The sequence below is a fragment of the Hemitrygon akajei genome, chromosome 24 (genome assembly GCF_048418815.1).
Source record: "Hemitrygon akajei chromosome 24, sHemAka1.3, whole genome shotgun sequence".
Classification (NCBI taxonomy): domain Eukaryota; kingdom Metazoa; phylum Chordata; class Chondrichthyes; order Myliobatiformes; family Dasyatidae; genus Hemitrygon; species Hemitrygon akajei.
Genome location: NC_133147.1, coordinates 21,245,532 through 21,272,745, shown reverse-complemented (window position 1 = coordinate 21,272,745; position 27,214 = coordinate 21,245,532). Strand labels below are relative to the sequence as shown.

Here is a 27,214-nt window from a genome sequence, read left to right as displayed (position 1 = left end):
GAACCACATCTGGACCCCCTGCAAGACAGCACATCTTTTCTTAGATAAGGGGCCCAAAACCTTTCATCTCTCCCAGCTACTGTCTCTGTGTGACTCAGTTTAGAGTGACAGCGCCGCAGGGCTTTTTTACCCATCTTCCCCCCAGATTACACCCACGTGCCCATACAACTCGCAACAGTGAGTAAACCCACTGATCCCGTGCGTCATCGTGAACGTGGGAAGAAACTAGAGCAACCATGGGTGGTGAAGGGGGTGGAGGGGTGGGGTAATCCCAGGAGATGGAGGGTGTGGAGGGGCCACTGCTCAGGACTGGTAAAGGCTGCAGCAACTTGCAAACTCAGCCAGCCCCATCATGGGCACTTGCCTCCCCAGCGTCGAGGAGATTTCAAAAAGTGATGGTTCAAAAACAGTGGCATTTAGGACCCCCAGCACCCAGGACATGCTCTCTTCTCATTGCTACCATCAGGGAGGAGGTACAGAAACCTGAACACATACATTCAACACTTTAGGAACAGCTTCTTCCCCATCGCCATTAGATTTCTGAATGGACAATAAACTTGTGAACACTACCTCAATATTCCTTTGCACAACTTATGTCTTATTGTGATTTATAGTATTTTATTATTACATATGCAATGTATTGCTGCTGCAAAGCAAGCAAATTTCACAACATTTGATGGTGATATTAAAGCTGATTCTGATTCTGCAGGTCAAAGGTTGGGACCATGTACCACCAGGCTCAGAGACAGCTTCTATCCTGCTGTTACCAAGCCCTCGAACAGATCTCTTGTACATCAAAGATGGACACTTGATCTCTCAACCTATGGCCCTTGCAGCTTATTGATGACTTCAATGGCACTTTCCCTGCAAATACAGCTCAGCGTTCTCTTGGAGTTTCAATACCCTGATGGACGGTAAGATCTGTCTGGAGGGCAAGCTGTGGGAGGGGCAGTGAGGAAGTAGTTCTGTGTGAGGGGTGGAGAGGAGGTAGTGCTGTGGGAGGGGCGATGAGGAGAGAGTGCAGTGGAAAGGGCGGTGAGGAGAGAGCATTGTGGGAGAATACAGAGGGGAGAGTGCTATGGGAGGGGCAGTGAGGAAGGAGTGCTGTGGTGGTGGAGAGGAGGGGCAGTGAGGCGGGAAGTTTAGTGAAAAGAGAGCACTGTGTTATGGGATGGGCTGTGGTGCTGGCCTAGACTAACGTGGTGCTCCGCTCCGGGATGGCGAACTGATGCTCAGTCACTAACAAAAGCCAAAAGCAACTGCCTCAGTGACTTCCTTCATCCATCACTGACTGCCCACCCTACTATCCTGCACCCAGCTCTGCATTCCATTGGCTGTCCACGGTTTTGGGCTCAGGAAAATTGCAAGTACAGGAGGTTGGACAACGAGCCCACCTCACCATTTTGTCGTGGGGATGCTTCGCAGGAGCTACCGGCAGATCAATGGCACGTTGCCCAGACATCTGGGCAGTGAGTCTTGCTGCTCGGTGGGACCCAAACCGGTTCACGTCTGTCTCGAGGGGTGTGTGTGTGTGTGTGTGTGTGTGTGTGTGTGTGTGTGTGTGTGTGTGTGTGTGTGTGTGTGTGTGTGTGTGTGTGTGTGTGTGTGTGTGTGTGTGTGTGTGTGTGTGTGTGTGTGTGTGTGTTTGAATGTGTGAATGTCTGTGCATGACCGTATCAGTGTATGTCCCTGTGCGTGCACAATTATGATTGTGTTTATTTAGTTATGCAGACACAGGACAATTTAAAATGGCCAATTAACCTACTAACAGATAACTCTTCGAACTGTGGCAGGAAGCCAGAGCACCCAGAGGAAACTCATGGGGTCACACGAAGAACGTACAAACTTTTTTACAGAGGGCGCCAGAATTGAACTCCATTCTCTGATACCCTGAGCTGTAAAAGCATCACATTAACCATGTTAGTGTAGTTCTACTATGTGTGTGTTGCATCCGTGTCATTCTGACTGTGTACGTGTGACTATGTCCATCTGTGTTCATGTGCATGTGCGCGTGCGCGTGTGTGCACGCGTAGAAAAGCCCGACAAAGGAACAGGAACAGCCGGGGATGATCATGTTCCTGCAGTGTTGCCTTGAGCCTGATTTGGGGATTTGGAAGGTCCCGCTTACAAAAGTCGGCCTGTCTCCTGGTCCTGGGATGAGTGGGGAAGGCCCCATCGCTTCTTCCCAGCAATGGCACCCCCCTCTCCCCTTCTCCGGGCCAGGAGCTACATGTAGTAGAGGGTCGGTGTCCATGGACGGGTGGGCGTCGGGGCCCTGAGGCTAGGCCGGCCATAACTGGAGAAGGTGTGGAGGCGGGGCCGGCTGAGGTAGCGCGGTAACTGTTTCCACTCCGGAGGCCTGAATACGTCCTCGCCCTCCAGCTCCTCGGGCTCCTCCGGCTCCTCCTCCGTCGCAGAGTCCCTGGGGGACAGGAAGAGGGGAGGGAAAGGCAAGATGGTTGGGGGTGGGTGGGGAGGGTGAGAAAGATGGGGCAGGAAAGGGGGAGCAAAGGGGGAAAGCAGTTGAAGGGAGAGAGGATGGGAAAGATAGGGGAGGGAAAGTTGGAGGAAGGGAATTGGGGAGGGAAGAAGGGAAGGAAAAGGGGGAAGAAGGGAAGGAAAAGGAGGAAAAAAAGGGGGAGGAAGGGAAAAAGAGAAAAGGTGGGGAGGAAAAGAAAGAGGAAGGCAATGGGGGACAAAAAGTGGGGGTGGAAAGGGGAGGGAAAGAGGAGGAGGGAAAAATAGGGAGGAAGGGAAAGGTGGAAAGTTTGTGGGGGAGGGAGGGTTAGCTGCTCCATACTGGCACATTCCCGCTCCCCACCCACTAGAGACATGATCCACACTGGATCATCTCCATTTCCCTCTACACAATCCTCCACCATCCCAAGAGCTTCCTCCTCCTGTCCAAACCTCGCCTCTCTCCTGACCACACCCGACTCTCCTAGATTCTCCCCTCCCTCCCTCCAGCCTCTTTCCTCATACCCTCCTGCTACCTCACTGACCCTCCCCTCAGCTCTGCTCTTCAATCTTCACACCCCTTCCCACCCTATCCACCGTTCCACGACTGCTCCGTTCCTTCTACCTCAGCTTCCCCTTCTTCCCCAAACATCCCCTCCCCTACCTCTCTCCTCACTCCCTGACCCTCTCTTCAAATTCTCTCCACACACCCTCCCGTCCCTCCATGACCGTCCACTTCAACCCAACCCTTCCCTCCCTCTGTGACTCTCCCTCCATATTCTCTCATCACACCCACCCGTCCCTCCCTGAACCTTCCCTCCATCCCTCCAAGCTCTCACCCATCCCTTCCTCTCCTCTGCCTCCCCTTCCCTCCCCTACTCCATCCTTCCAAACTCTCTCCCCTTCTCTACTCCTCTCCAACCCTCCCCTCCATACTTCAAACCTTAACCACTCCCTCCCTCCCCAACCCTCAACTCCCTTCAATCTTCCTCACTTCCTCCCCACTCTCCTACCTTCTCCCTCCATCCCTACCCTCTACCCCTTCTTTGCTCATCCCTTTCTCTCCATCCCTCCAACTTATCTGCCTCTAAACTCAATGTCCTCCCTCAACCATTGTTGCCCTGTGTCCTCCCTCTCCTCTCCCATTCCATTGTTCCTCCTTCCTAACCCTCCCACCCTCAAATCTCCACTCCGATGTTTCTGTTGCCTCCCTCTCTCTCTCTCTCCTCAGCCCTGGCCACCCCTCTATCCTGTCTCCCTCACTTCCCTCCACCTTTTTCTGCACTCCTCACCTAGCAAAGCCTTCCCTCCCCACCCCACTGCCTATCTCCCCAACTTCTCCCCCGTTCTCCCTGCCCCTCTGTTCTCTCTCCTCCGAGTCTCCTTTCTCTCTAACTTCCCTGCACCGACTCCCTCGCCCCCACCAGTACTTCCCATCGTCCCATCTTTCCCTATCCCCTCCTTATCTCTCTTACCACCTCCCCCCACCTCATCTGCACCTTCAGCAGACTCTGGACTCACCGGGTGCCCACGGAAAGTGCCCAGACTTGAGGCAGGCAGGCAGCCAGGGAGGAGAAGGTGGCGACGCTGAGGAGGGAGAGGACAGAGAGCCCCAGGGCCCCCTCCAGTCCATCCCAGCACAAACCAGTCCACAGGTCCTGGAGATGCTGCAGGGTAGGGGGTGAAGGGGGGGAGAGAGAAAGGTTTTGGGGGGGAAGAGGGACGAGGAAGAGACGGGAAGGAGAGGGAAGAGGGGAAGTGTGAGGAAACAGAGAGAGGGGCGGCAGGAAGGGATGAGATTGGGGAAGGGGGTAAGAGAGGGTTTGGAATGAGGGTGGTGAGAGAGGCAGAGAATGGAGGTGAAGGAGCAAGTGAGTAGAGATGGGGAAGAGATCAGAAGGAGAGAGGGAGAGGATAGAGAGAGATGGGAGGAGGGGAAGAAATCGGGGTAAGAGGGGGAGCAGAGAGAGGAGGGCAGAGCACAGGGGTGGAAAGAAGTTGAGAGAGGGAGAGGGGTGGAGAGATGGAGCAAGGGGGGAGAGAAATGAGGATGAGAGAGAATGGGAGGTAAGAGAAGTGAGAGCAGAGGGAAGGAGAGGGAGAAGCAGAGGATACAAGTGGAAGGGTAGGAGAGGAGGGGTCAGAGAGAAGAGGAGGAGAGAGAGAAGTGGTGAGAGGAGGGGCAAGAGAGTTGGATGGGAGGAAAGAGAGAGAGTCACGAGAAAAGGGGGATGATTTGGTAAGGACATATCCTTGAATCTTGTTTCCCACTCCCCTGACCCCTGACTCCCTCTGAATCATATCCCCACCACTCTACATGAGTCTTGATCCCAGGCACACCACCTCCAGACAGACCATCAGACATACGTTATTGATCCCGAGGGAAATTGGGTTTCGTTACCCCACACACTTCCCACAACCCCCTACTTTCTCCCAACCCAACTGAATCTTCCCACTCCTCTCAATCCCAACCTGCCCCAGTGCCTGACAGACACACAGCAGGTATCGTTCCTTGGTATCACACCACCAACCCTGGCCCATCCACACCCCCAAACCCACTCTGACTTGACCTGGATCCCTGAACTCAACTCCCACCTCCTGACCCTTGACCCCATATCTGACCTCATGACCCCTCACCTACTTTGTACCTGGTCCCACCTCCCTGACACCTGACTCTGACATAAACCTGCCGATTCCTGGCCCCACCCTGTACCTAGCCCCATCTCCCACATTCCTGTCCCCTGATCCCTAACTCTGCCAGATACATGACCCCTGTCGCCCACCACGTGATCCGTGAACCCTGACCCCATTACCTTCCTCCCTGACCTCTAAACCCAACCCCTGAATCTTGATCCCACTCGGTACATGACTCCATCCCCCACCATCCCAACCCTTGATGTCTGAGCCCGCCAGCTCCATGACACTGTCTTCCACCCCCCCAGCGCTTGGCATCACATGGAACATGACACTCCCTCCCACCTCCTGACTCTTTACCTTGACTCCCACACTCGGACATCTGACCTCACCCCATCTCCAACCTCCCTGACCTTTCCCAGCTCCTCAATCCCTGATCCTTGTCCCTACCCCTACATGACCCCTAACTCCGTCTCCCCTCCATCCCATGACTCTTGCCCTTATCTCTCAACCCACAAATCAGAAACCTGACTCCTCCTTTCACAACCCTGACCTGTCTACCAGCTTCCTGACCCCTGATACCACCCGCCATCTCCATGAATCCTGACCCCATCTCCCACCTCTCTGACCCCTGAGTCTGTCTCCAACCTCTCTGGCTCCAGACACCACACTATAAATGGCACTGTCTTTCACCTCTCTGACCCCTGACATTTTCTGCCACCTTTGCAACCCCGACCCCGGCCAGACCCTGATCCCACCCTTCCCCCGTCTCCTCTCACCTTGTGCAGGCCGAGGCAGTGGAGGCGGACGGTGAGGTGGTGGAACATCCCCTCGCTGGCGTTAAGGGCCTGGAGGACGGAGAGCAGCCTGGGCTGTGGGTGGAGAGGGTCAGCATAGGGTGAGGGGCGTGGTGACTGTCCTGACCGTCAAAGCTCCAGAATCAAAGGCATGACCCGACCACTGGCTCACCAACACCCCAACACTGTGACTGAGGGAGGGACGGAGCAAAGGACCAAGTATTTGAGTGAGAGAGGGAGAGGGAGAGGGAGGGGGAGGGAGGAGTGAAGGAAGGAATGGCTGAAGAAGTGAGGGAGTGAATGACACCTGACACTTGAAACCTCCAACCGTCCCCCTTCCAGACCCTGTGTCCTTTGTCTTTTGCCTTAAGTCTGTAGTCTGGTGTACAATGTTTTTTGCTCCAGTGTCCTTGGGCAAGTGTGCATTCTCCTTGCTCCAGTGTCCAATGCCTAGCATCTATTATCCAGTGTTGTTGGCCCAGTGTCTTTGTTCTGGTGTCCAGTGTCCTTGGTGGTGTACCATTAGCCTACTGCCCAGTGTCCATAGTCCAATGATCCAGTATCCAGTGTTCTTGGTTCCATGATCTTGACCCAGTGTCCAGTGTCCTCACCCTGGTGTCCTTGGTCTCGTGTAATTGGTCCAATGTTATTGTCCTAGTACCCAGTGCCCAGCATCCATGGTACAATGTCCTTGGTCCGGTGTCTGATCCAATCCCTAGTATCCATGTCCTTGGTCTGGTCCCAGGACACCTTATTCGGTGTTCAGTGCCCAGTGAAATCAGTCCAGCTCAGCGTCCAGCCTCCATGGTCCAGTGTCCATTGTCCTTGGTCCGGTACCCAGTACCCAGTGCCCAGTGTCCAGTGCATATTTGTACTCTTTGTCATTTAGTGTCCAGTACCCTTGGTCCAGTGCCCAGTATCCATGGTGCAGTATCCAGGATCTAGTGTCCTGACTGATTTGACCAATGCCCATTTTCTGAAGTCAAATGTCCTCGGTCCATTGCCTAGTGTCCAGTGCTGCATATCCTTGGTTAGGTTCCTAGACTCATTATCCAGTCTCTAGTATCCTTTTTCTGCTCAGTGCCCAATGTAATTGGTCCAGTCTCTGTTACCCTTGCTCCTGTGTCCAGCTTCTGTGATCCAGTGTCCTCTATGGTTGGTCCATTGCACAGTGTACCATCTCAAGTGTCCTTGGTCCAGATCCCACAAGCTCTTACCTGTGCGGACGGCAGCTCAGTCGCAGACCCTCGCAGTAGGGACAGGAGCTTCTGGTGAATGTCACTCATTGCCCTCTGAGACAGTGTCAGGCTCTGCATTGGTTGGACAAGAATATATGTGGTCGATGGCCAAAACAATGGGGTGCGAGGGGTGGGATCAGTTAGCCAGACAAAGGATCAGGTTGAGGGGATGAGCCAGAAGAGATAGGTATAAGGGATTGCCCATGGATGGGGGTATGGCTTAGGTGGGGGAGCTGGGATCCTAGATCCTCCAGGGGAATGGGTAGGTGGAGAGCCAATGAGATGAGATACAGGCAGTGAGATGGGGACCCGATTAGAGATGTGGGGTTGGAAGAGCGTCCAATGTAGTGGAAGAGGAGAGTATCCAAAAGGGTTGAAGAAGTAGGTGTAGGTGCAGATCTGACGATACGGGAGAGGTGGGGTGAGATGGGGACTGAATGGAGCTGGAGAGGTGGAGCCCCAATCCGATGGGAGAGACAGGAATCCAGTGGGGTGAAAGAGGTGTAGTTAAGTGGGAATCCCATGGACCCAATAGGATGGTAGGGGTGGAATTAAGCAGAGATTTAATGGAGTGGGGAGGGTGGATGAATTGACTTAGTAGGGTGCGAGCAGACAGGTTAAATGAGAAATTATTGGGGTGCGAGGGATGGGTTGGGAAATTCATTGCCACAGACAACCAAGTCATTGGGTATATTTAAAATGGAGGTTGATAAGTTCTTGGTTAGTAAGGGTGCCAAGTGTTATGGGGTGAAGGTAGGGAAGAGCAATGAGAAGGAAAATAAATTAGCCATGATCGAAAATTGGAGCAGAGTCGATGAACCGAATGGCCAAATTATGCTCCTGTGTCTGAGTTTTATGGTAGTGTGAGAAGCAAGGTTAGGTGAGGATGCAGAGGGGCGGAGGAGGCGGCTTTGGAAGGAGGCCCAATAGGTTGGGTGAGAAGGGGCTCATGCGATTCAGTAGCCTGGGAGGGTCAGGATTTAGGTGACCCGATAGATGGGATGAGTGGGGGGTGGGGGAGTTCAGGCGACAGACCTGCTGAAAGGGGTTCAGAGTTTTTCCATCACAGCTGACATAATATTCCAGGATATCTGCAAATAAACACAGAAGTGGTTTTTCCTGTTCCCCCAATACCAGGAAACTCAAACAATAAAAAAGTAAACGGAGCCACTCAACAGGTCAGTCAGCATTGACAGAGAGAGCGTGGGCAGATAGTGAGAGAGGTAGGGAGGGAGGGATAGCCAAAGAGATGGAGAGGGGTAGGAAGAGAGATAGGGAGGGAGAAAGAGAGGGGGAGATGCAGAGAGAGAGAGAGAGAGAGAGAGAGGTGGCAGAGGTGGTAGGTATGCAGGCTCTCCGAGATTTGATCAGACAAGGGGATGCAGAGAGGAAGGCATAGGGTTGGGAACATATGACAGTGGGTGGGTGGTGGGTGAGGAAAGACACAACAAGATAAGGTCCCAATGAAAGATCTCAGGCCAAAACGTCGACTGCTTATTCACTTCCATCGATACAGCTTGACCTGCTGAGTTCCTCCAGCATTTTGTGTGTGTTACTCAACATTCCCAGCATCTACAGAATCTCTGGTATTTATATGGTAAGGTGCTTGGCTGGGTAGGGGAGGGCATTGAATACATCGCATCCCTCCTCTCCCACTCTCTTTTGCTCCTTTTGCTTCCACACCCTTCCCCTTTATTCCCCTCCATCTTCCCAATAACCATGCCGTGCCATGCTTCACTTTCATTCCTTAATCTCCTCCCTCCCCTTCCACTTTCTTCCCCATTAACACCAGTCCTCCCTCTACGGCCATCCCACTCAGTTGCACTTCCGCGCCTCCTCCGTCCCTCTCTCTCCTGTTCTACCATTTCCCCTTCCCACTACTCTCCCTCCTCCGCTCTCTCACCATCCTCCCCCGACCCTGCTCCACCCGACCCCTCCCCTCCCCTCACCTGAGCTCAGGACCTGCTCCCACTGACTGGTGTTGAGGATGTATACCTCGGGTTGAACGCAGAGGTCACTCAGTGCCTGTGGGACAGAGTGAAGTGAGGTCTCGGAGTGAAGGGTGAACGGAGACCAAACCCTCTTCAGCCTGAGGAACGAGACTAAACTACCCACCTCCCACGAGGCGGCTCGTTACCTAGCCAGGAATACACACTTTTGGAGAAACACAGGCCGGGACTGAAGCTGAAAAACTCTCGTTCTGTCTGCATGTAAGTGAGGTAAGGGTGTGTGTGTGTGTGTGTGTGTGTGTGTGTGTGTGTGTGTGTGTGTGTGTGTGTGTGTGTGTGTGTGTGTGTGTGTGTGTGTGTGTGTGTGTGTGTGTGTGTGTGTGTGTGTGTGTGTGTGTGTGGGCGGTGAGTTTAAAGGGAGTTGGAAATGGAAGTGCCAAGGCAGTGAGAACATTCGCCTCGACAAGTTTATAGACAGCGAGAAAATGGACCCCGGTAGGTTTAAATGGAACTGGAAACGGGCTAGTGTACCGGTTAGGGAATTATTGGAGGTTTACGCGACTGAATCAGAAGAGTTGGCAGTGTAAGAAGATGGTGCCGAGGAAGGCGATTAGCAATGAGTGGGAGCACGCATGGGGGGGGGGGTGAGGGGGCAGAGGCGGATTGTCCCGTCTACGATCCACACCATCCCGTCAACTCTGGAACCCGTCGGGATCATGTCTGTGCCCGCTCCATTACTGGGCACAAGAGGGCCTGGCGGCGACAGGATGGGTAAGGTGGGTGGGTGGGTGGTGGGGTTGGAGACCAGAGCCCGTTGTCCTGCGATGTGTGCTGGGCTCAGAGACACTCACCAGAGCAGCGGCGAAGTCCACACCGAGGCCCAGCCAGCTCAGGAGCAGGGCCATCACGGCCAGAACGGTGAGCCTGGGGAGAAAAGATCGAGTCAGCGGGTCATGTCCGCCGTCAGTCCGAGAGTCTTGGAGGGTGGATAGAGTATGACAGGTGAGAGAGAAGATTAGAATGAGGGTGAGGGTGAGAGAGAGAGAGAGAGAGAGAATCGGACATCGGGACGTGAGAGAGAGAACAAGGGAGAGGAGATAGAGTCAGAGTTCGGATCTGGGTAAGCGTAGTCTAGTGTAGTTTTTTTCTGTGTTTTTTTTTACGTAGTTCAGTCTAGTTTTTTGTACTGTGTCATGTAACACCATGGTCCTGAAAAACGTCTCATTTTTACTATGTACTGTACCAGTAGTTATGGTCGAAATGACAATAGAAAGTGACGACTTGACTTGAGAAAAAAGAGAGAGGGAGGCAGAAAGGGAGAGAAAAGAGTGAGAGATAGAGAGTGGGATAGAGGGATGGAGAAAGAGAGAGGAGAGTGTGGGAGATAGAGAGGAATAAAAGGATGGAGAAAGAGAGGGAGAGAGGAATGAAGAGAGTGAGGGAGAGAAATAGAGAGAGAAGGAGAAAGAGGACAGGAGAGAGATGGCAACAGAGAGGGATAAATATAGATCGGGAGAGAAAGAGCGAGTGATAGACAGAGAGCGGGAAATGCAGCGAGGCAGAGAGAGACAGAAAGATGGACAGATCGAGACAGGGAGAAGGAGGACAGAGAAAGAGAAAGGAATGAGATAGGCAAGTCAGAGAGAGTGAGATGGAGTGAGTGGGAGAGGGAGGGCAGAGAAATAGGGGAGAGATAAAGAGAGAGAGGGAAATGTGTGTGTGTGAGCGGGAGAAGGACAAAAATAAGAGAGGATGGGAATGTGTGTGAGAGAAAGAAAAATGGTGGGAAGGCAAGGACAGAAAGGGACAGAGAGAGGGATGAATAGTGGGATACAGGAAGGTGAGACGGGGACAGCGGGAGAGAAGGTAGAGAGGAAGATAAAGAGGGAGGGATGTGTGGGAGAGAGGCGATGGTTGTGACTTCATTTGGGCCCTGGCTGTCCATTGCTCCATGATTCACCACCCCCACTCACTTCTGAGGCCAAGCTTCTCTCAAGCCCCCAGCCTGCTCAGACGATGCCCCCGGGTTTACACTCACCAGATCAGCGGGCAGCGGGTGAGACTGGCGAGGGCCAACAGTATTCCAAGGCATAGGAGGGCTTCGTAGAGCAGGATCACGAGGTAGGAGGCCCATCTGAGTGGGAGGGGGGGTGGGGGAGAGAGAGAGAACAAGGGACGGTGAGAACCTGAGGCAGTGATGTCAGGGGAGAAGGACGGGAAGGGAGTGACAGGGCGGAGAAAGAGGAGGAGAGAAAGATGGATGAGAGAGGGGAAAGGTGGGGAGTGGAGGAGAGAAGGGCAGAGACGGAGGGGAATGGAGGAGAGAAGGGCTGAGTGAGAAAGGATCGGAGAGAGAGAGGGGCTCGGGAGAGGTGAGAGTGTGGAGGGAGAGAGGTGAGTGGATCGGGGAGGGCAAGACCAACAGAGAGAGAGAGAGAAAGAGGGAGGGGGGCAAAGAGAGAGGTGTAGAGAGTGAGGCAGCAGAGGGCAGAGTGGATGGAAAGGAGAGAGTGAATGGTGAACGGGAAGAGGTATAAGATGAGGTAAGGGAGAAGGAGAGAGAGAGAGACAGAGCAGAGAGGAGAGGTTGAGGAGGAGAGTGGGGATAGAGAGGAGGGTGGGTTGCGGTGAGACATGCGGGGAGGGGAAATAAGATTAGGAGGGAGTCAGTATTGGGCAGAGAGGGTGATGCATCACCTGTCTCTTCACCTCCTCCCTTCCCACCATCCCGGAACCTGAACAGCTTTTCCAGGTGACCCAGTGATTCCCCTCTACTGCGTCCAGATTCAGTGTTCACTGTGTGGCCTCCCCGACACCGGGGAAAACCAGACACGGGGCTGGGTGATCACTCTTTCCAGTGCACACAAAATGCTGGTGGAATGCAGCAGGCCAGGAGGGAAATAAACTGTCGGTGTTTCACGCCGGGACCCTTCATCAGGGCTGGAAAGGACGGGACAAAGACCGGAGGCCAAAATAAGGGGCCCTCTACCCATCCAGTCAATCCTATCTCCTGTCTGGTTATACTCCTCCCTCACTCACCTTCTTATCTTGCCTTCAGCTGAAATGCCAACCATTTTCCTTCCTGCCTGACCTGCTGTGTTCCTCCAGCATTTTCCATGTGATTTTGTGTATTGCTCTAGGTGTACAGTATCTGCAGAATCTTGTCAGTCTCTGCTCACTTTGCAGTGTATCCGTGTTCCGTACATACTGTTTCCTGTCACTTTAATCCTGATTCCCTTCCCCCAATGATCTCAATGCCCATGGCCTTCAGTATAAAAAGGCCCAATAAAGAATATAGAATATAACATCTCCCCACTGGGCACGGTGTTAGAATTGATCCAATTGTCCAATGTCAGATAACTCCTGTTTCCATCTTTCTGTGGCTCTTTCTGTGATACTTGACCATCTGAAATTCTCTCATTCTCTGTCTCTGTCTGTCTCTCTCTTTTCCTCCCTCTCCTCTCTCTTTCCCTTTGCTGTTCTCTCTCTGTGTCCCTCGTTTTCTCTTTCTCTCTCTTTCACTCTGTTTGGCTTTCCCCTCTGGCCCTCTCTGCTGTCCATTTGTCTGTCTCTTTCTCCCTCCTCGACTTTCTCTGGCACTCTCTCTCTTTCTCTCTGCCTCTCTTGCTCTACCTCTCAATTCTCCCCCTCACTCCTTGCTTCTCCCTGTCCTTTCCCTCTTTTTGTTTTTCTCCCCTTCCTCTCCCTACTTCCCTCTTCCTCACCCTGCTCTCTTTGCTCTCCCTCTATGTCTTTCTCTGCCTGCATCTCTATTCTCCCTCTAGCTCTCTTTCACTATCTCTCTTTCACCCTTCCCCACTCCCTGTCTGTCCCTTTCCCTCTCTGTACTTTTCTCCCCCTCCACACCCATCTCTCCCTTTCCATCTGTCCCGCTCTTTGTCTCTCACTGCTCTCTCTATGTGCCTGTCTCTTTCAAGGCATCTCTCTCTTTCCCACTGGCCCCATTTATTATTAACTAGTCGACTCCATCAACACCAGGAACTCACGAGGAAACCAGTCCACACTCCGCAGAAGAGTTGCTCTTACAACTATGGAGGGCTATGGTCCGGGTGCATATCGATGAGACTAGGCATTTTAAAAGGTTGCACAGACAAGATGGGCTGAAGAGCCTGTTTCTCTGCTGTACTTTTCTACAACTCTATTGATCTAACTGGACGTGGCTGCCCAGGTCGACAGGGTGACAAAGAAGGTGCACACCATGCACCAACCGTGTTCAGGGGTTGGGAAATTTATTATGTTGTATCTTTATGAATCTCTATAAGAAAAGATTTGACACACGTGAGCAGCTTTCTCTTTAGAGGCAGAGGCTGAGGGGAGACACGATAGAGGATTATAAGATTACACGAGACATGGATAGAGTAGACAGTCGGTATCTTATCCTATCAGGGTTGAAAAGCCCATTACCAAAGGGGGTAATATCAAAGGAAATGTGCAGCAAATTCTAAACACAAGAGCTTCTGCAGATTTTGAGCATCTAGAACACACACACACACACACACACACACACACACACACACACACACACACACACACACACACACACACACACACACACACACACACACACACACACACACACACACACACACACACACACACACACACACACACACACACACACACACACACACACATGGAGTTGGAGGAACTCAGCAAGCCAGGCAGCATCTATAGTCAGAAATAAACAGTTGGCGTTTCATGAATGAAGGCCTGATGAAAGGAACTCTTTTTCATGGAGAGTTGGCAGGGTTTGGGGTTGCTGCTTGGATTGATGCCTTGGGTGGCAGTGGAGGTAGATGATGGAGGCATTGAAACAGCTCTGGATATGCAGGAGATGGAAGGAGATTCGTTGAGTTGGATATTTTGTTACTAATTTAGCTTGGGACAACATTGTGGGCTGAAGGGCCTGTTCTTGCGCTGTATATTCTGTGTTCAAGTCCATAGTTCCCTGAAAAAATGAACACGAGTAGATGGGGTAGTGAGGAAGGCACATTGCATGCTTGCCACCCTACATTGGAACAGAAAATATCAGAGCTGAGAAACTTACAAAGACAATTTTTTACAGACGTGCTGTGGAGAGCATTCTAACTGGTTCCATCTCCGTTTTATATGGAGGGTCCACTGCACAGGATCAAGAACAAACAGCAGAGGGTTGTGAACTCAGCCAGCTCCATCAAGTGGATTCACCTAGCAACACACACAAAATGCTGGAAAAACTCAGGCTGGGCGGCACCTATGGAAAAAATGTACACTCGGGGTTTTGGCCCGAAACGTCGACTGTACTTTTTCCCATAGATGCCGCCTGGCCTGCTGAGTTCTTCCAGCATTTTGAGTGAGCTGCTCGGATTTCCAGCACCTGTGGATTTTCTCTTGTTTGTGACGTGCATTAGCCTCTCCTGCATGGAGCACACCATCACAATGCAATGCCTCAAAAAGGTGGCGTCCTTCATTAAGTCCCCCCACTGATCAGGACATGTCCTCTTCTCTTGACTACCATCAGTGAGGAGGTAGAGGGGCGTGAAGGCATGCACATAATGCTTTAGGTACAGCTTCTTTCCCTCCGCCATTACATTTCTGTGAACGGACAATGAACTCATGAACATTGCCTCACAAATTTTGCTCTCTATTTTGCACTAACTTATTTTTAATGTACTTCCAATTACAATTTATAGTACTTTATATATTACACGGTACTGCCGCTGCAAAGCAACCCATTTTGCGGCAAATGCCAGTGATAATCGGATCAGATCCTGACATTGGCTAGACGGCACTTCAAGTATTGTGGATGGAATGCAGAAGAGATTCACTGAGATGTTATCTGCTTTGGAGGCCTTTAGTGCTGGAGGGGGATGAAGGGCTCAATCGTGAGCTGTACTGTTCTATGTTCTGTGTTCTGCAGCAGCCAGATTATTAGGTATGCCCTGTATCTAATCAAGTGGTCATTAAGTGTATACTTGTGGTCTTCTGCCCCCCCACTTCAAGGTTCAACGTGTTGTGCATTTTCAGATGCTCTTTTGCACACCGTTGTTGTAGTGCACGATTATTTGAATTACTCTCCCCTGTGAGCTTGAATCAGTCTGGTCTCTGACGTCTCTCACTGGATTTTGTTTTTGTTTTCCCCGCACCACTCCTTGTGGTCTCCAGAGACTGTAGTGCATGAAAACAGCAGGAAATCAGCAGTTTCTGAGATATTCAAACCACCCTGTCTAGCATCAAGCATCGTTTCACAATCAAAGTCACTCAAATCACATTTCTTCCGCATATTCGTGTTTCAACAGCAGAACCGCCAGACCACGTCTGCGTGACTTAATGCACTGAGTTGCTGCCGCATGACTGGCTGATGAGATATTTCTTTTAACAAGCTGATGTACATGTGTACCTAATGAAGTGCCCACTGAGTATATATAAAGATTATACGCTACAACTCCGTGACTTCAGATTAATTTGCTTTATGCCATATATCTGTATTAATAAAACCTGATTCTGACATTAGGTAGATGGTATTTGGAGTATTGTGTGCGGTTCCTGACGTTACACCATAGAGCGCAGAGGAGATTCACTGGGATGTTACCTGACAATAACAAGTAATATTGGAGGCAATGGACGGAGGCGAGTGTTCGGCCCACTCCTCCAGGAGCTTTACCTGTCTCTGTAATTAACGGACTCCTGGATCCGCTTCAGTGATAATTGGCTTCGTGGTTGTGGGCTCACTTTCGTGAATTTCAGTTCTGAATGTCATTTGCTTACTTTTATTGTTTGCACGATTTCTTCCCCATCCCCCCCCCCCCCCCCCACCCACACATTGGGTGTTTGATGGTCTTATTTTTAATGGGATGTATTGTGTTCCTTTGTTTTGGGCTGTCTACAAGGAGACGAATCTCAAGGTTGCATATAGTATACATACTTTGATAATAAATGTAGCTTGAATGTTGACAGTGAGGGATGACTATTGGGCTGTATTGTTCTATTTTCTGTGTTGTATATCAGGGTCACATGCTTCAATGCAACCCTGCTGACAAGATTAATTTGCTTTCTGGTTTGATGTTCTGGCGAAGGCCCATCCACTTGAAGCATCAATTGTTTTTCTCTCTCCCTCTCCCTCCCTCCCTTTCTCTCTCTCTCTCTCGCTCCCTCTATCTCTCTCTCTTCTTAGATGCTGCCACAGCTGTTGCATGTTTTGTGTGAAGTGCGTTGTCTTATAACCGGCCGACACACGGAAATACCCTCCAACAGACGCACTTGTTTTCTCTCAGCAGAAAGAGTGTTGGGCTGGAGGGCGATCCCTGAAAGTGGTGACATGGGTAGACAAGGTGGGGAAGAAGGCCTTTGGCATCCTTGCCTTCATGCTTCATGGCACTGAGCTTCTGAGATTGCTGAGCTATGAGACTTTTGAACACCCAGCCTCCAACCAGTACACATTATTTATAACAATGCTGGTAGTAGTTATAAGTTTCTATGTCCATGAACGTTCCCAGTCATCTAGGTCATTGTATATGAAGCAATAGTAAATCAAGGCAAATGGACTTGCTGTGTTGTCTGGAAGATGTTTGCCCACTCAAAAGAGCGGCTACTTCAGTTCAAATGCATGGTGGGTTGTTTTCCTGCTTATAAACTCTTGAGTTGTTTAATGGTATAACAATCAGTCGAAGGCCGATAAGAGTTGTAGAGGTAATGACAGGTTCATTAGTCTAACCTTTGCATGGATGGAGGGGTGGAGACACCAGGGTAGAGAGGTTAGGACTACATTGTAAGTAGCTGACGGGTGGTGTCATACCCTACCTTCTCTGTTCAGGGATGGGTTTTGCAGTTTGATAAGGATGGCTCCTTTAACCCTTCCTTCAAACCACCTGTCCTCCCTGTCCAAAATGTGCTCATTGTTATCATCAAAGAAGTGTCCCTTGTCCTTTAGGTGCAGATATACAGCCAATTATTGACTTGAGGTGTCAGCCTTCCTATATGGTTGTATATTTAACTATATGTCATTATTATGTCAACTTGCACATCTACAGAATATTTTTTGTCTGCCATTGGTATTGACAATAAAATTTTCAATATTATTGTGTTAATATTACCTTATGTGCTGTATGTGATATATTTACCTTGTCTAGCACATTGGTCCCAGAAGAACGTTGTTCGATTTAGCTATATACATGTGTACGGCAGAACGGCAGTACACTTGAACGTGAACATGACCTTGAGTGCCGTGGGTGGGACATGATGCCACAGATGTACAAGACATTGGTGAGGCTGCCCAGCTGCAGCCAGGATGTCACAAAGTCATGATACTTGGAGATGGAGCAGAAAAGATTTATGGGCAATGTATGGAGAACTGGAGATGTTAGTTCACAATGGATTGGGACGGAACTTTTTTTCTGAAGCCTAAAGAGTGACATGAAAGAAGTTTACAAAGCCACAAAGGGATTTGATGAAGTGGATGGTCACAGACATTCTCCCCAGGGTAGGGGAGTAGAAAACTGGAGGGATCACGTTAAAGATGAGAAGGCAAAGAGTTAAACGGGGATTAAGTTTTTCCCTCTTGGAGGGTAGTAGGTATGTGGAATGAGTTTCCAGAGGAAATTGTTGAGGCAGGCACATTAGCAGCATTTGGACAGATGCATGGAGAAGATGAGCTTAGAGGGATATTGTCCAAAGAGCAGGCAAATAGGACTAGATCAGGCGGGATTCTCAGTCGGTATGGATGAGTTGGGTCGAAGGGCCCACTTTGGTGTGCATGACCACCAGACTCCCCTACCTGGCTCTCTCGACACGGTCACCCCACTCGGCCAGTTCCAGGAGACGGAAGCCCAGATCTTTCCAGAAGACCAGGCTATGGAGGTGGGCGAGCAGGGCCTCGACCTGCCTCCGGCTGTTGCGGGTCGGCAGGAGGAACTCCGGCTTCTCGGAAAATATCTCTTCCAGATGGGTCAGGTCCTCCCGCACCACTTGGCTGAGGGTGGCCGAAGAGTTGGACACCTAGTGAAGGCGAATGGGTGGGATGGGGTATTGGATATCGGGGAGAGGAAGGGAGACAGAGATAGGGAGAGTTAGAGTTAGTGATGGTACTGCGATTCCTGGACGAATGGATATCTCTCCCAGGATTCCAGTCAGCCTTTCCCTGTATCCACAGCCCCATTCCCGCCACCTTTTCCAGGACCCTCAGCATTTACATGTCCCACACCCTTATCTGTCCTCCCGACCCATCTGTTTATTGCCCTCTCGCTGCACTCCAACACGGGACTCAAACTCTCTCTCTGGCCACGACTTCACTCACTTCTCGTTCCCTCCCATCTCCGTCACAGTGCCCACTTTGCGACAGCAATCTCTCCCTGTGAACCTGCCCTCTCAGTATGATATTAATCTTTCTGTGACTCCACCCACTGTGATATCAATTTCTTTAATTCCGACCCCACTCTCTTTCGTCTCGCTCCCTCTATCTGAGACCTTGCACATTTCCCCTCTGACTATGCACTGTTAACCACGCCACTTTCTCTTCTGTGCCATGCCCTCTCTGTGTGACAAAAACTCCTGTAAGCAGACTGCTCTCTCTTCCCGGGACCCCCTCCTGTGTGACTCCAGCCTCTTTTGCTGTGACATCAATCTCCTCCTGACCCCGCCCTCACTTTGAACTGAATCTATCCCTCTGTGATATTACGCTCTGTGGGCCCGTCTGCACTCTGTGACATCAATCTCTTGAATTCCGACCCCGTTCTCTTTGACTGCACCCTCTCTGTGTGACCCCCGACCCCTGCCCTCTCTGACCTCGGTCTCTTACTTTGTGACCTTCTCTCACTGTCTATGTGGCTCTTCCGTATCTACGTGACCCTGCCATCTCTCTGAGCCCCCCCTCTACACTTTTGCCCACACCCCCATTCAGCAACTTTATAGCCCATATCGCTCTCTCTGCGACCCCTCCCTATGTAATCCCACCCTTCTCTCTCTCTCTGATGCACTTTATTCTGATCCAGCCTCCTCTGTCCTCCTGGTGACCCTGACTGTCCCAGCACTCACTGTGTCCCTCCCTGATCTATGTGACCCTGCCCTCTCCCTGTGGCCCGACGCTCTTTTGTTTGTGACGTCCCATCTATGACCCCACTCTCCATCTGTGTCTCTGACCACCTCACCTCCCTGTCACCAACCCTACCCACCCACCCTTTTCCTATCTCTGACCCTACTGTCCACACCCTTCTTCCCATCTACCCCCATAAATAAAACTCTTCTTCCCTCACGCAGAGATGTCACCCGCAGTGGGTTGTTTGTCACTCTCACCAGGAGCTCCATGTTTGCCAAGGTGTGGTTCACCGCCACCAGTGATCGCGTGGCCTGGCCCATCCCATCGTTGATCTCGCCATTCCCATAGAAGCCAATCCCAATGCCGGTGCTGGAAGGCACAATGGGGATTTTCTTCAGAGGAGCACGCAGTTTGGGGATCTGATTTTTGCACTTTGCGGGTAGTGGAAGTGTGGTTTGGGTCGCACAGTGGATGTTGCTACGTAATCCCAACCTTCATGCCAACTCTTGTGTTCTAACTACAATGTTTAGGAGTTTGGTCCAGATGAGTCTTCGGGCAATGATACTGAAGTATGATTGAAAGTACCCTGTCCAGTTCTATCATAGTCTGATCATAAGAAACTGCAGAGAGTAGCAGACTCTGCCCACTACACTGCAACTACATCTCTTCCCACCACCCTGAGGTTACATCTTCTGTAAATACTACCACAGACGCTGCCTCCCGTGGACATTACAGAGAGTACATACTGGAGACATTGTCCCAAACATGCAACATCCACCATCAGAGACCTGCGCCATCAGGGCCATGTCATGGTTTTGAAGGCATGTTCAGAAGCAGGACGTACAGAAGCCCGTGTTCCCATGCCAACAGCTTCAGGAACATCAACCATTCAGCTCTTGAACCAACCGGCACAACTCCAATCTCTACCTCAGTATAACAACCCTGAGGCCACTTTGCACTACAGTGGGCTTTTGTTTTCATTGTGTTCTTCCTCGCAATGGCTGAAGTTTCTGGGAGTAAGTCAAAAGATGCAGGATCGGTTCATCTCACTGAAGGAGTATTCTAAAGGGAGAATGAGACAACCATGGTTGACAAGGGAAGTGAAAGACAGCATACAACACGGGAGAGGGCATAGAGCACAACAAAAATCGAACAGGAAGCCAGAGGTTTGGGAAGGCTTTAAAAACAAACAAAAGAGAAAATTATTCAGTCTTCCCCATCCGGAAGCCCTGGGTGAACCATGAGTTCCACAATCTGATGTAATGAGAAATGTTCAGGTCTGATGACCAAGAAAGTTACATAAGGCTCAGGTATGATCTCCGGAAAACCATCTCATGGGCAAAGTGGAAATTCCAGACTAAACTTGAATCAACGAAGGATGGTCAACAGCTGTGGCAGGGCCTGAATCATGTCCCCTCTTATAAAGTTAAATGATGCAAAATAGGCGACAACAGTCTTTCTTTTCCAGATTAGCTCAATGCCTTCTGTGCCCACTTTGACTTATCAAAACATGGATGAACCATCACAAACTCTCACAGCCCCCAATGATCCTGTGATCTCTGTCTCTGAGGCAGACGTGTGAGCAGCCTTCACGAGGATGAACCCACAAAAAGCATTCTGTTTGGATGGGGTACCTGGTTGACTACGAAAGACCTGTGCTTGCCAATTGGCTGGAGTATTCACCTGCCTCAATGACTATCATCCAGTAGCACTTACATCCACAGTGATGAAGTGTTTTGAGAAGTTAGTAATGAAGCATATCTGCTTGAGAAGCAACTTGGAATTGCTCCAGTTTGACTACTGGCACACCAGGTCCACAGCAGAAGCCATTTCATTGGCTCTTCACTTAACCCTGGAACATCTGGACAACAAAGGTGCATACATCAGGATGCTGTTTATCAAAATATATTTCTGCATTTAATACTATCAACCTGAAGATTAATCAATTAACTTCAGGACCTTGGTCTCAATACCTCCTTGTGTAAATGGATCCTTGATCTCCTCACTTGCAGACCCCAGTCATTTTGGATTGGCAACGATATCTCCTCCACAATCTCCATCAGCACAGATGCACCACAAGGCTATGTGCTCTACTCGCTACACTTAGGAATGTGTGGCTAAGCACAGTTCTAATGTCATGCCTAAGTTTGCTGACTACACCACTGATGCAGGCTGAAAGATGGTAATGTATCAGTACATAGGGAGATTGAAAATCCAGCCAAATGGTGCCACAAAGCAACATCTTACTCAGCGTCAGCTCAGGAGGAGGAACCCAGAGTTCCATGAGCCAGTCTGCATCAGAGGATCGGAGGCAGGGAGGGTCTGCAACTTAAAATTCCTCAGTGTCATCATTTCAGAGCATCTATCCTAGGCTCACCACGTTAGTGCAATTTCGAAGAAAGCTACTTCCATAGGAGTTTGTGAAGATTCAGCTTTGCATCTTAAACTTTGCAATCTTCTATAGATGTATAGTGGGGAGTATATTGACTGGCTCCATCAGAGCCTGGCATGGAAACACCAATGCCCTTGAATGGATCATCCTACAAGGATTTTCCTGTCCGTCATGGGTAAACCCTCAACACCATTGAGCATATTTACACAGAACATTGTCGCAGGAAAGCAGCATTCATCATCATGGACCTTGCACACCCCCACTGCCACCCAGGTCATCCTCTCTTCTAGCTGCTGCCATCAGGAAGAAGGTACAGCAGCTTCAGCCCTCACACCAGTAGGTTCAGGAACAGTCACTACCCCTCAACGACCAGGCTCTTGAACCAAATGGGATAACTTCACTCAACTTCACTTGTCCCATCATTGAGCTGTTCTCAACCAGTGGACTCACTTTCAAGGACTCTTCACCTCATGTGCTCGAATTTTATTGCTATTTATTAATTATTATTTATTTTAATCTTTCTTTTTGTTTTTCTGCAGTCTGCTGTCTTTTGTAACCCGCCCTGTTGTCATGGTCTTTCAGTGATACTATTATAGTTATTGGATTTATTGCATATGTCTGCCAGAAAATGAAGCTCAGGGTCGTATATGGTGACATATATGTATATTCGTAATACATTTACTTTGAACTTTGAATAAAAAGGAGATAAAATATGAATTATGAATGTAAGCTAGGCAATAATATAATAGAGGATATTACACATTTATTCGGAAATTGGGTATCCAGGGAGGGCTGGCTTGTCTTGCTCCGTCCACCTTGTCCACCTTTGCCCCCCACCTGCTACCCAGCTCTCACTTGAGGCTCTGAGTAACTGTTTGCATGCGACAGTGGCCACACCTTGGCACACCGCTCCAACAGGCAGGCTAAACCAGGTGAGAGTAGCCGTGAACCTTCAGCCCTGGTGAGATAGGGCTATGCCTACCCCAGCATGCAAAGCCTGTTTCAGCAGACTGGCGGATGAGATTAACTGCAACATCCAACAGCCAAGAAGGCGGTGCTGCAACGCTTCGTGGACAGTGAAGGGCATGAAGGCGTCATGGCTATCCATCGCAGAAGTGGAAGTCTCCAGTCGTGACAATTTTTCGTACCATTGGACAAAGATTTTTGAGGCCAAGAGGGGGGACTGTCTCAGTGCTGTGGCTATTTCACCATAAAACTCCTCCTACACAGGTTTACGTCATTGTCGGAAAATGATAGACAACCAACACTCACACACTCAGATATGCAAAGTGTGAAAAAGAGGCAGAAGTGGACAAGAGGCCATTGGAAAATGATGCTGGAAATGTAGTAATGGGTCAAATAAATGATGGACGAACTTAATAAACATTTGCCCCAGTGTCTTCAATGTGGAGGACACTAGCAATACATCAAAATTCGAGAATGTCAGGGGCAGAAATGTGTGAACTAAGGAGAAGGTGCTTGGGAAGCTGAAAGGTCTGAAGGTAGACTGGATCAGATGGACCACACCCCAAGGTTTTAAAAGAGGTAGCTGAAGAGATTGTGGTCTTTCAAGAATCGAGAAATTCTAGAATGATTCCCGAAGACTGGAATATCGCAAATGTGCCTCCACTCTTAAGAACGGAGGGAGGCAAAAGACAGGAAATTATAGAGCAGTTAGCCTGATGTCAGTAGTTGGTAAGGTGCTGGAACCTATACTTCAGGATGAGCTTTCAGGGTACATGATAAAATAGCGGAAATCAGCATGGTTTCCTTAAGAGGAATTCTTTGAGGGAATACCAGACAGGATAGATAGAGCAGATTTTGTGGATACTGTTTTACTTGGATTTTCAGAAAGCCCTTGACAAAATGTCACACACGAGGCTGCTTGACAAGATAAGAGCACGTGGTATTACAGGAAAGATACAATAGCTGATTGGCAGGAGGCAAAGAATAGGGATAAAAGTGACCTTTTCTGGTTATTTGCAAGTGATTTACAATGGGTATTTGGTTATGCTGGTTATTTACACCTCACGCTGCATCTGCAAAGCAAACAGCATTATGAAGGACTCCACGCACCCCTCATACAGACTCTTCTCCCTCCTGCCATCTGGGAAAAGGCATCGAAGCATTCGGGCTCTCACGACCAGACTATGTAACAGTTTCTTCCCCCAAGCTATCAGACTCCTCAATACCCAGAGTCTGGACTGACACCAACTTACTGCCTCTACTGTGCCTATTGTCTTGTTTATTATTTATTGTAATGTCTGCACTGTTTTGTGCACTTTATGCAGTCCTGGGTAGGTCTGTAGTCTAGTGTAGTTTTTTGTGTTGTTTTATGTAGTTCATTGTAGTTTTTGTATTGTTTCTTGTAGCACCTTGGTCCTGAAAAATGATGTCTCGTTTTTACTGTGTACTGTACCAGAAGTTATGGTCGAAATGACAATAGTGACTTGACTTGACTAGTGGTATGCATCTGGTGTGTGTGTGTGTGTGTGTGTGTGTGTGTGTGTGTGTGTGTGTGTGTGTGTGTGTGTGTGTGTGTGTGTGTGTGTGTGTGTGTGTGTGTGTGTGTGTGTGTGTGTGTGTGTACGTACATATGTGATTAGGTGTGTGCCTGTCTCTGCGTCTGTCTGTGGGTGTATAGGTGTCACTCTGTGTATGCCAGATGTGTACTTGTGTCTCAGGGTGCAGTGTGACTATAAGTGGGACTGTGTGAGACAGTGACTGTCTGTGGGTGTCTTTGTGTGTGATTGTGTGCATCAGTGTGTAGGTATGTGGGTGATTGTGAGTGGTGGGTGGGGGGAGAGGAGGGGTTGGAGGAAACACAGGCCGGGGCCGGGTCCGTCTCACTCACCAGCAGACGACGACGGCTGTGACGCATCCCCATGACGGACAACAGAGCTCGCCAGGGCGAGAGTCCTCCTCCTCTCTCGGGACTCGACGGCAGCGGCGTGAAACGACAAGCAGTAGCCACAGTAGGTTCAGGGCCAGGCCCAGGGCAGTCACCGCGGCCAGCACCACGAAGGTCTGCGGGGTTCAGAGGTGGGAAGAGCAGGGAAGGATGTAGAGATGAACTGAATTAACGAGAGAAGGTGCGAGATCAAAGCGGTGAGTTGAGGGAAAGAGAGAGAGGGAGGGAAAACAAGGGTGTGAAAGAATGTGAGGGACAGGGAAGGAGAGAGAGTGGGAGCGGGAGACAAGAATAGAGCAAGGGAGGGAAAGTAAAGCAATGGAGAGCGAGGGAGCGCAAGAAAGGAGAGGAAAGCAGAGAATGCGAGAGGATTAGAGACGAGCGCCTGTGAGAGGGAGTGAGTCAGATTGTGAGACACAGAGCGAGAGGGAGGGAAGGAATTGGGAAACACAAGAGAGCGTGAGGGAGAGACAGAGAGAGGAGTAAACGGGGAAGGGGAGGGAGTGGGAGGGTAGGTGGTGGACAAGGAGGAAGGGTGAGTGTGGAGGGGCAGAGTGCATGGAGGCATATTTGGAGAGAGTGGGCAGTGGAGTGGTAGTGGAGGACTGAGAAATGTGGAGACGAGCGCAGGAGACGGTCCTGGAGGATGACGGAATTTGGGAGTGTGGAGGGAGGGGTCTGGAGAAAGTAGATGCAGGGGGGAGGGGAATAGGGAGCGTTATGGAGGGTAGAGGTCGAGGGGAAGAGATGACGAAGGTGGAAGGGACGAGGGAGTGTGGAGGGGAGGGAAGGAAGGAGGCGTCTGGAGTTGGACGGATGAAGGACAGGGTTGTGTAAAGGCGGGTGTGATGAATTGTAGAGGGACACAGATGAAGGAGGTTGTAGACATGAGGAGGGCAGAATAAGGAGGGTGAGTTGTGTGGAGTGGACAGGGAGTGTAGGGGATGAGCAACGGAAGACGGGAGAGTGTGGCATGCGACGGGAGTGGTGGAGCGTGGGAGAGAGTGAAAGACGTAGAAAGTGCACCCCCTGCCGGCCGCTCACGCTGCACCTTCCAAACCCAACGGCTCATTCTGATCTCCGCCAGATAGGGATCCGTGTGGGAGAGTGCGGACTTCTCTGGAGAGTACACTACTGTCCGATACTGTAAGGAGTTTGGAAATTCGCCCTGTGACCCCTTCGTTCCGGGATGAGCGTCCGGGGCTGCAACAGGCGGAGGGGAATGACCTAGCCCAGGGAACGGTCTATCCGGAGATATCTGTGTCCTTGTAGCTGTTAGTGTTATTTCTAGAGATGCTCGTACCTTGACGGGATTATTTCCGAAGAACCCCGTTTCCCCGTTCTCTGCCAGACCTATTCCCGAAGACCCCATTCTCTTTATAATCTGTGGGATTATTCCCGGAGATCCCAATTTACTGGTACACCGTTGGGATTATTGCTGAAGATTCCAGTCCCCATATATACTGCTGGGATTATATCTCGTCTTCATGGGAACATTCTAAGAGTTTCCAGTCTCCATGTACCCTGCGGGGATTACTTCCAGAAATCTCAGTAGCCCTATCGCCTGCTGGGATTTTTTCCGGACATTCCAGTCTCCCTGTATCCTGCTGAAATCATCTCGAGTATCCAGCCTGCTGGGATTATCCCCAAGAGTCCCAACAGCCCTGTACCCTGCTGGGATTTCCCCTGGTCGTCCCAGTACCCCCTCTACCCTGGTGGTATTATTCACGGAGATTCCAATGGCCTAGGATTCCCCCTATTTGACCCCGTAGCTAACGGCGCCACCGATCCGCATTTCATTTCTCCCCCGTGGTTTCTGGCTGTTGTTGGTTTAGATGCTGCTCCCTCGTTTGCTGGGAGGAGAAAGTGGGGGCCGGGGCTAGAAGGGTCAAAGAAGGAGGGAAGTTTGTGGAAGGATCAGTGGGTGAGGAGGCTGGAGGGGAGCGGAGTTGAGGAGCAAGATGGAGGGGTATGAAAAGGAGTTGTCGGAGAGAGGAGTGAAGTGATTAGGGGAATCCGGATGGGAGGGGAAACAGAGGGGTTGGGGAGGGCAGGGGAGGGTGAGGCGGTTAGAAGGGAGAGTAGTGTGGAGGAGCTGTGGATGGAGCGGGTGGTAAGTCAGTGGGTGTGAGGAAGGGGCGGACTGGAGGGTGGAGGAGTGTGGAAGGATGGGGAAGGGAGTGCTCCGGGAGCGGAGAGGAATGGAGGGGTTGGGGATGTGTATCGAGTGGAGCTGAAGGAGTTTGTAGGAGAGGGTGGGAGTAGGTTAACGGGGGAGAGAGGAGGGGCAGGATTAGAGGCGATGAGGAGTGTGGTGGAATGTCGAATAGAGTGAAGGACTCAGTCGGAGCACCTCCCTCCCAGCCCCCTCCTCCTCCTCCATCTCGGGATGAGGGGATGTCATTCACCCCTCACCCCATCGCTTCCTCCTTTCCATTTTCCTACCTGCTGGTATTCCCAGTCACGAGGAGCGAAGAGCCCGTCGACTCGCTGCAGCCGCAGGTTATAACGCGGCAGCTGGTGGAGGGCGAGAGCCCAGTGAGAGGGCGAATAAACCAGCTCCCCGTCCATGGCTCCAGCGGAGCGCAGAGGAGACACCGCCTGAGGATGGGGGCGACCAAAATCTCAGTACCTCCCTGTATCCTATTGATACGCATTCTACCACACCAACTCCACCCCACCCCCGCCAACCTCCCTCTCTCTGTCTCTTCCCCCCCGAGACAGCGCGCCGGCTGTCACCGTTTTTGACAAAGCCCCAGTTGTTTTCGAGTCTTGGCGAATTGCTCCACACAGAAAGGAGGCTGGA

The 27,214-nt window shown here is 50.6% G+C and overlaps 1 protein-coding gene across 1 annotated transcript; it reads right to left on the bottom strand.

Moving 5' to 3' along the window:
* Positions 1-603: 603 nt before the first annotated feature.
* Positions 604-27,028, bottom strand: ttyh1 (tweety family member 1). The gene is made up of 10 exons (XM_073027945.1): positions 26,854-27,028; positions 24,352-24,524; positions 19,363-19,474; positions 17,849-18,069; positions 11,114-11,209; positions 9,927-9,999; positions 7,106-7,198; positions 5,871-5,963; positions 3,979-4,124; positions 604-2,422 (listed from the first exon to the last, which is right to left on the bottom strand). The coding sequence occupies exons 1-10, from the start codon at positions 26,977-26,979 to the stop codon at positions 2,227-2,229; spliced, it is 1,329 nt and encodes a 442-aa protein (XP_072884046.1). The 5' UTR covers positions 26,980-27,028; the 3' UTR covers positions 604-2,226.
* Between the last annotated feature and the right edge of the window lie 186 nt (positions 27,029-27,214).

Excerpts from the sequence above, each read along its gene's own strand:
- ttyh1 (XM_073027945.1), bottom strand. The coding sequence starts at position 26,979 with ATGGACGGGGAGCTGGTTTATTCGCCCTCTCACTGGGCTCTCGCCCTC. Across the intron at positions 19,475-24,351 it reads ACAGCCGTCGTCGTCTGCTG|CACCGGCATTGGGATTGGCT; the intron begins GTGAGTGAGACG and ends TGTGCCTTCCAG. Across the intron at positions 4,125-5,870 it reads ACTGCCTCGGCCTGCACAAG|CATCTCCAGGACCTGTGGAC; the intron begins GTGAGAGGAGAC and ends CCTACCCTGCAG.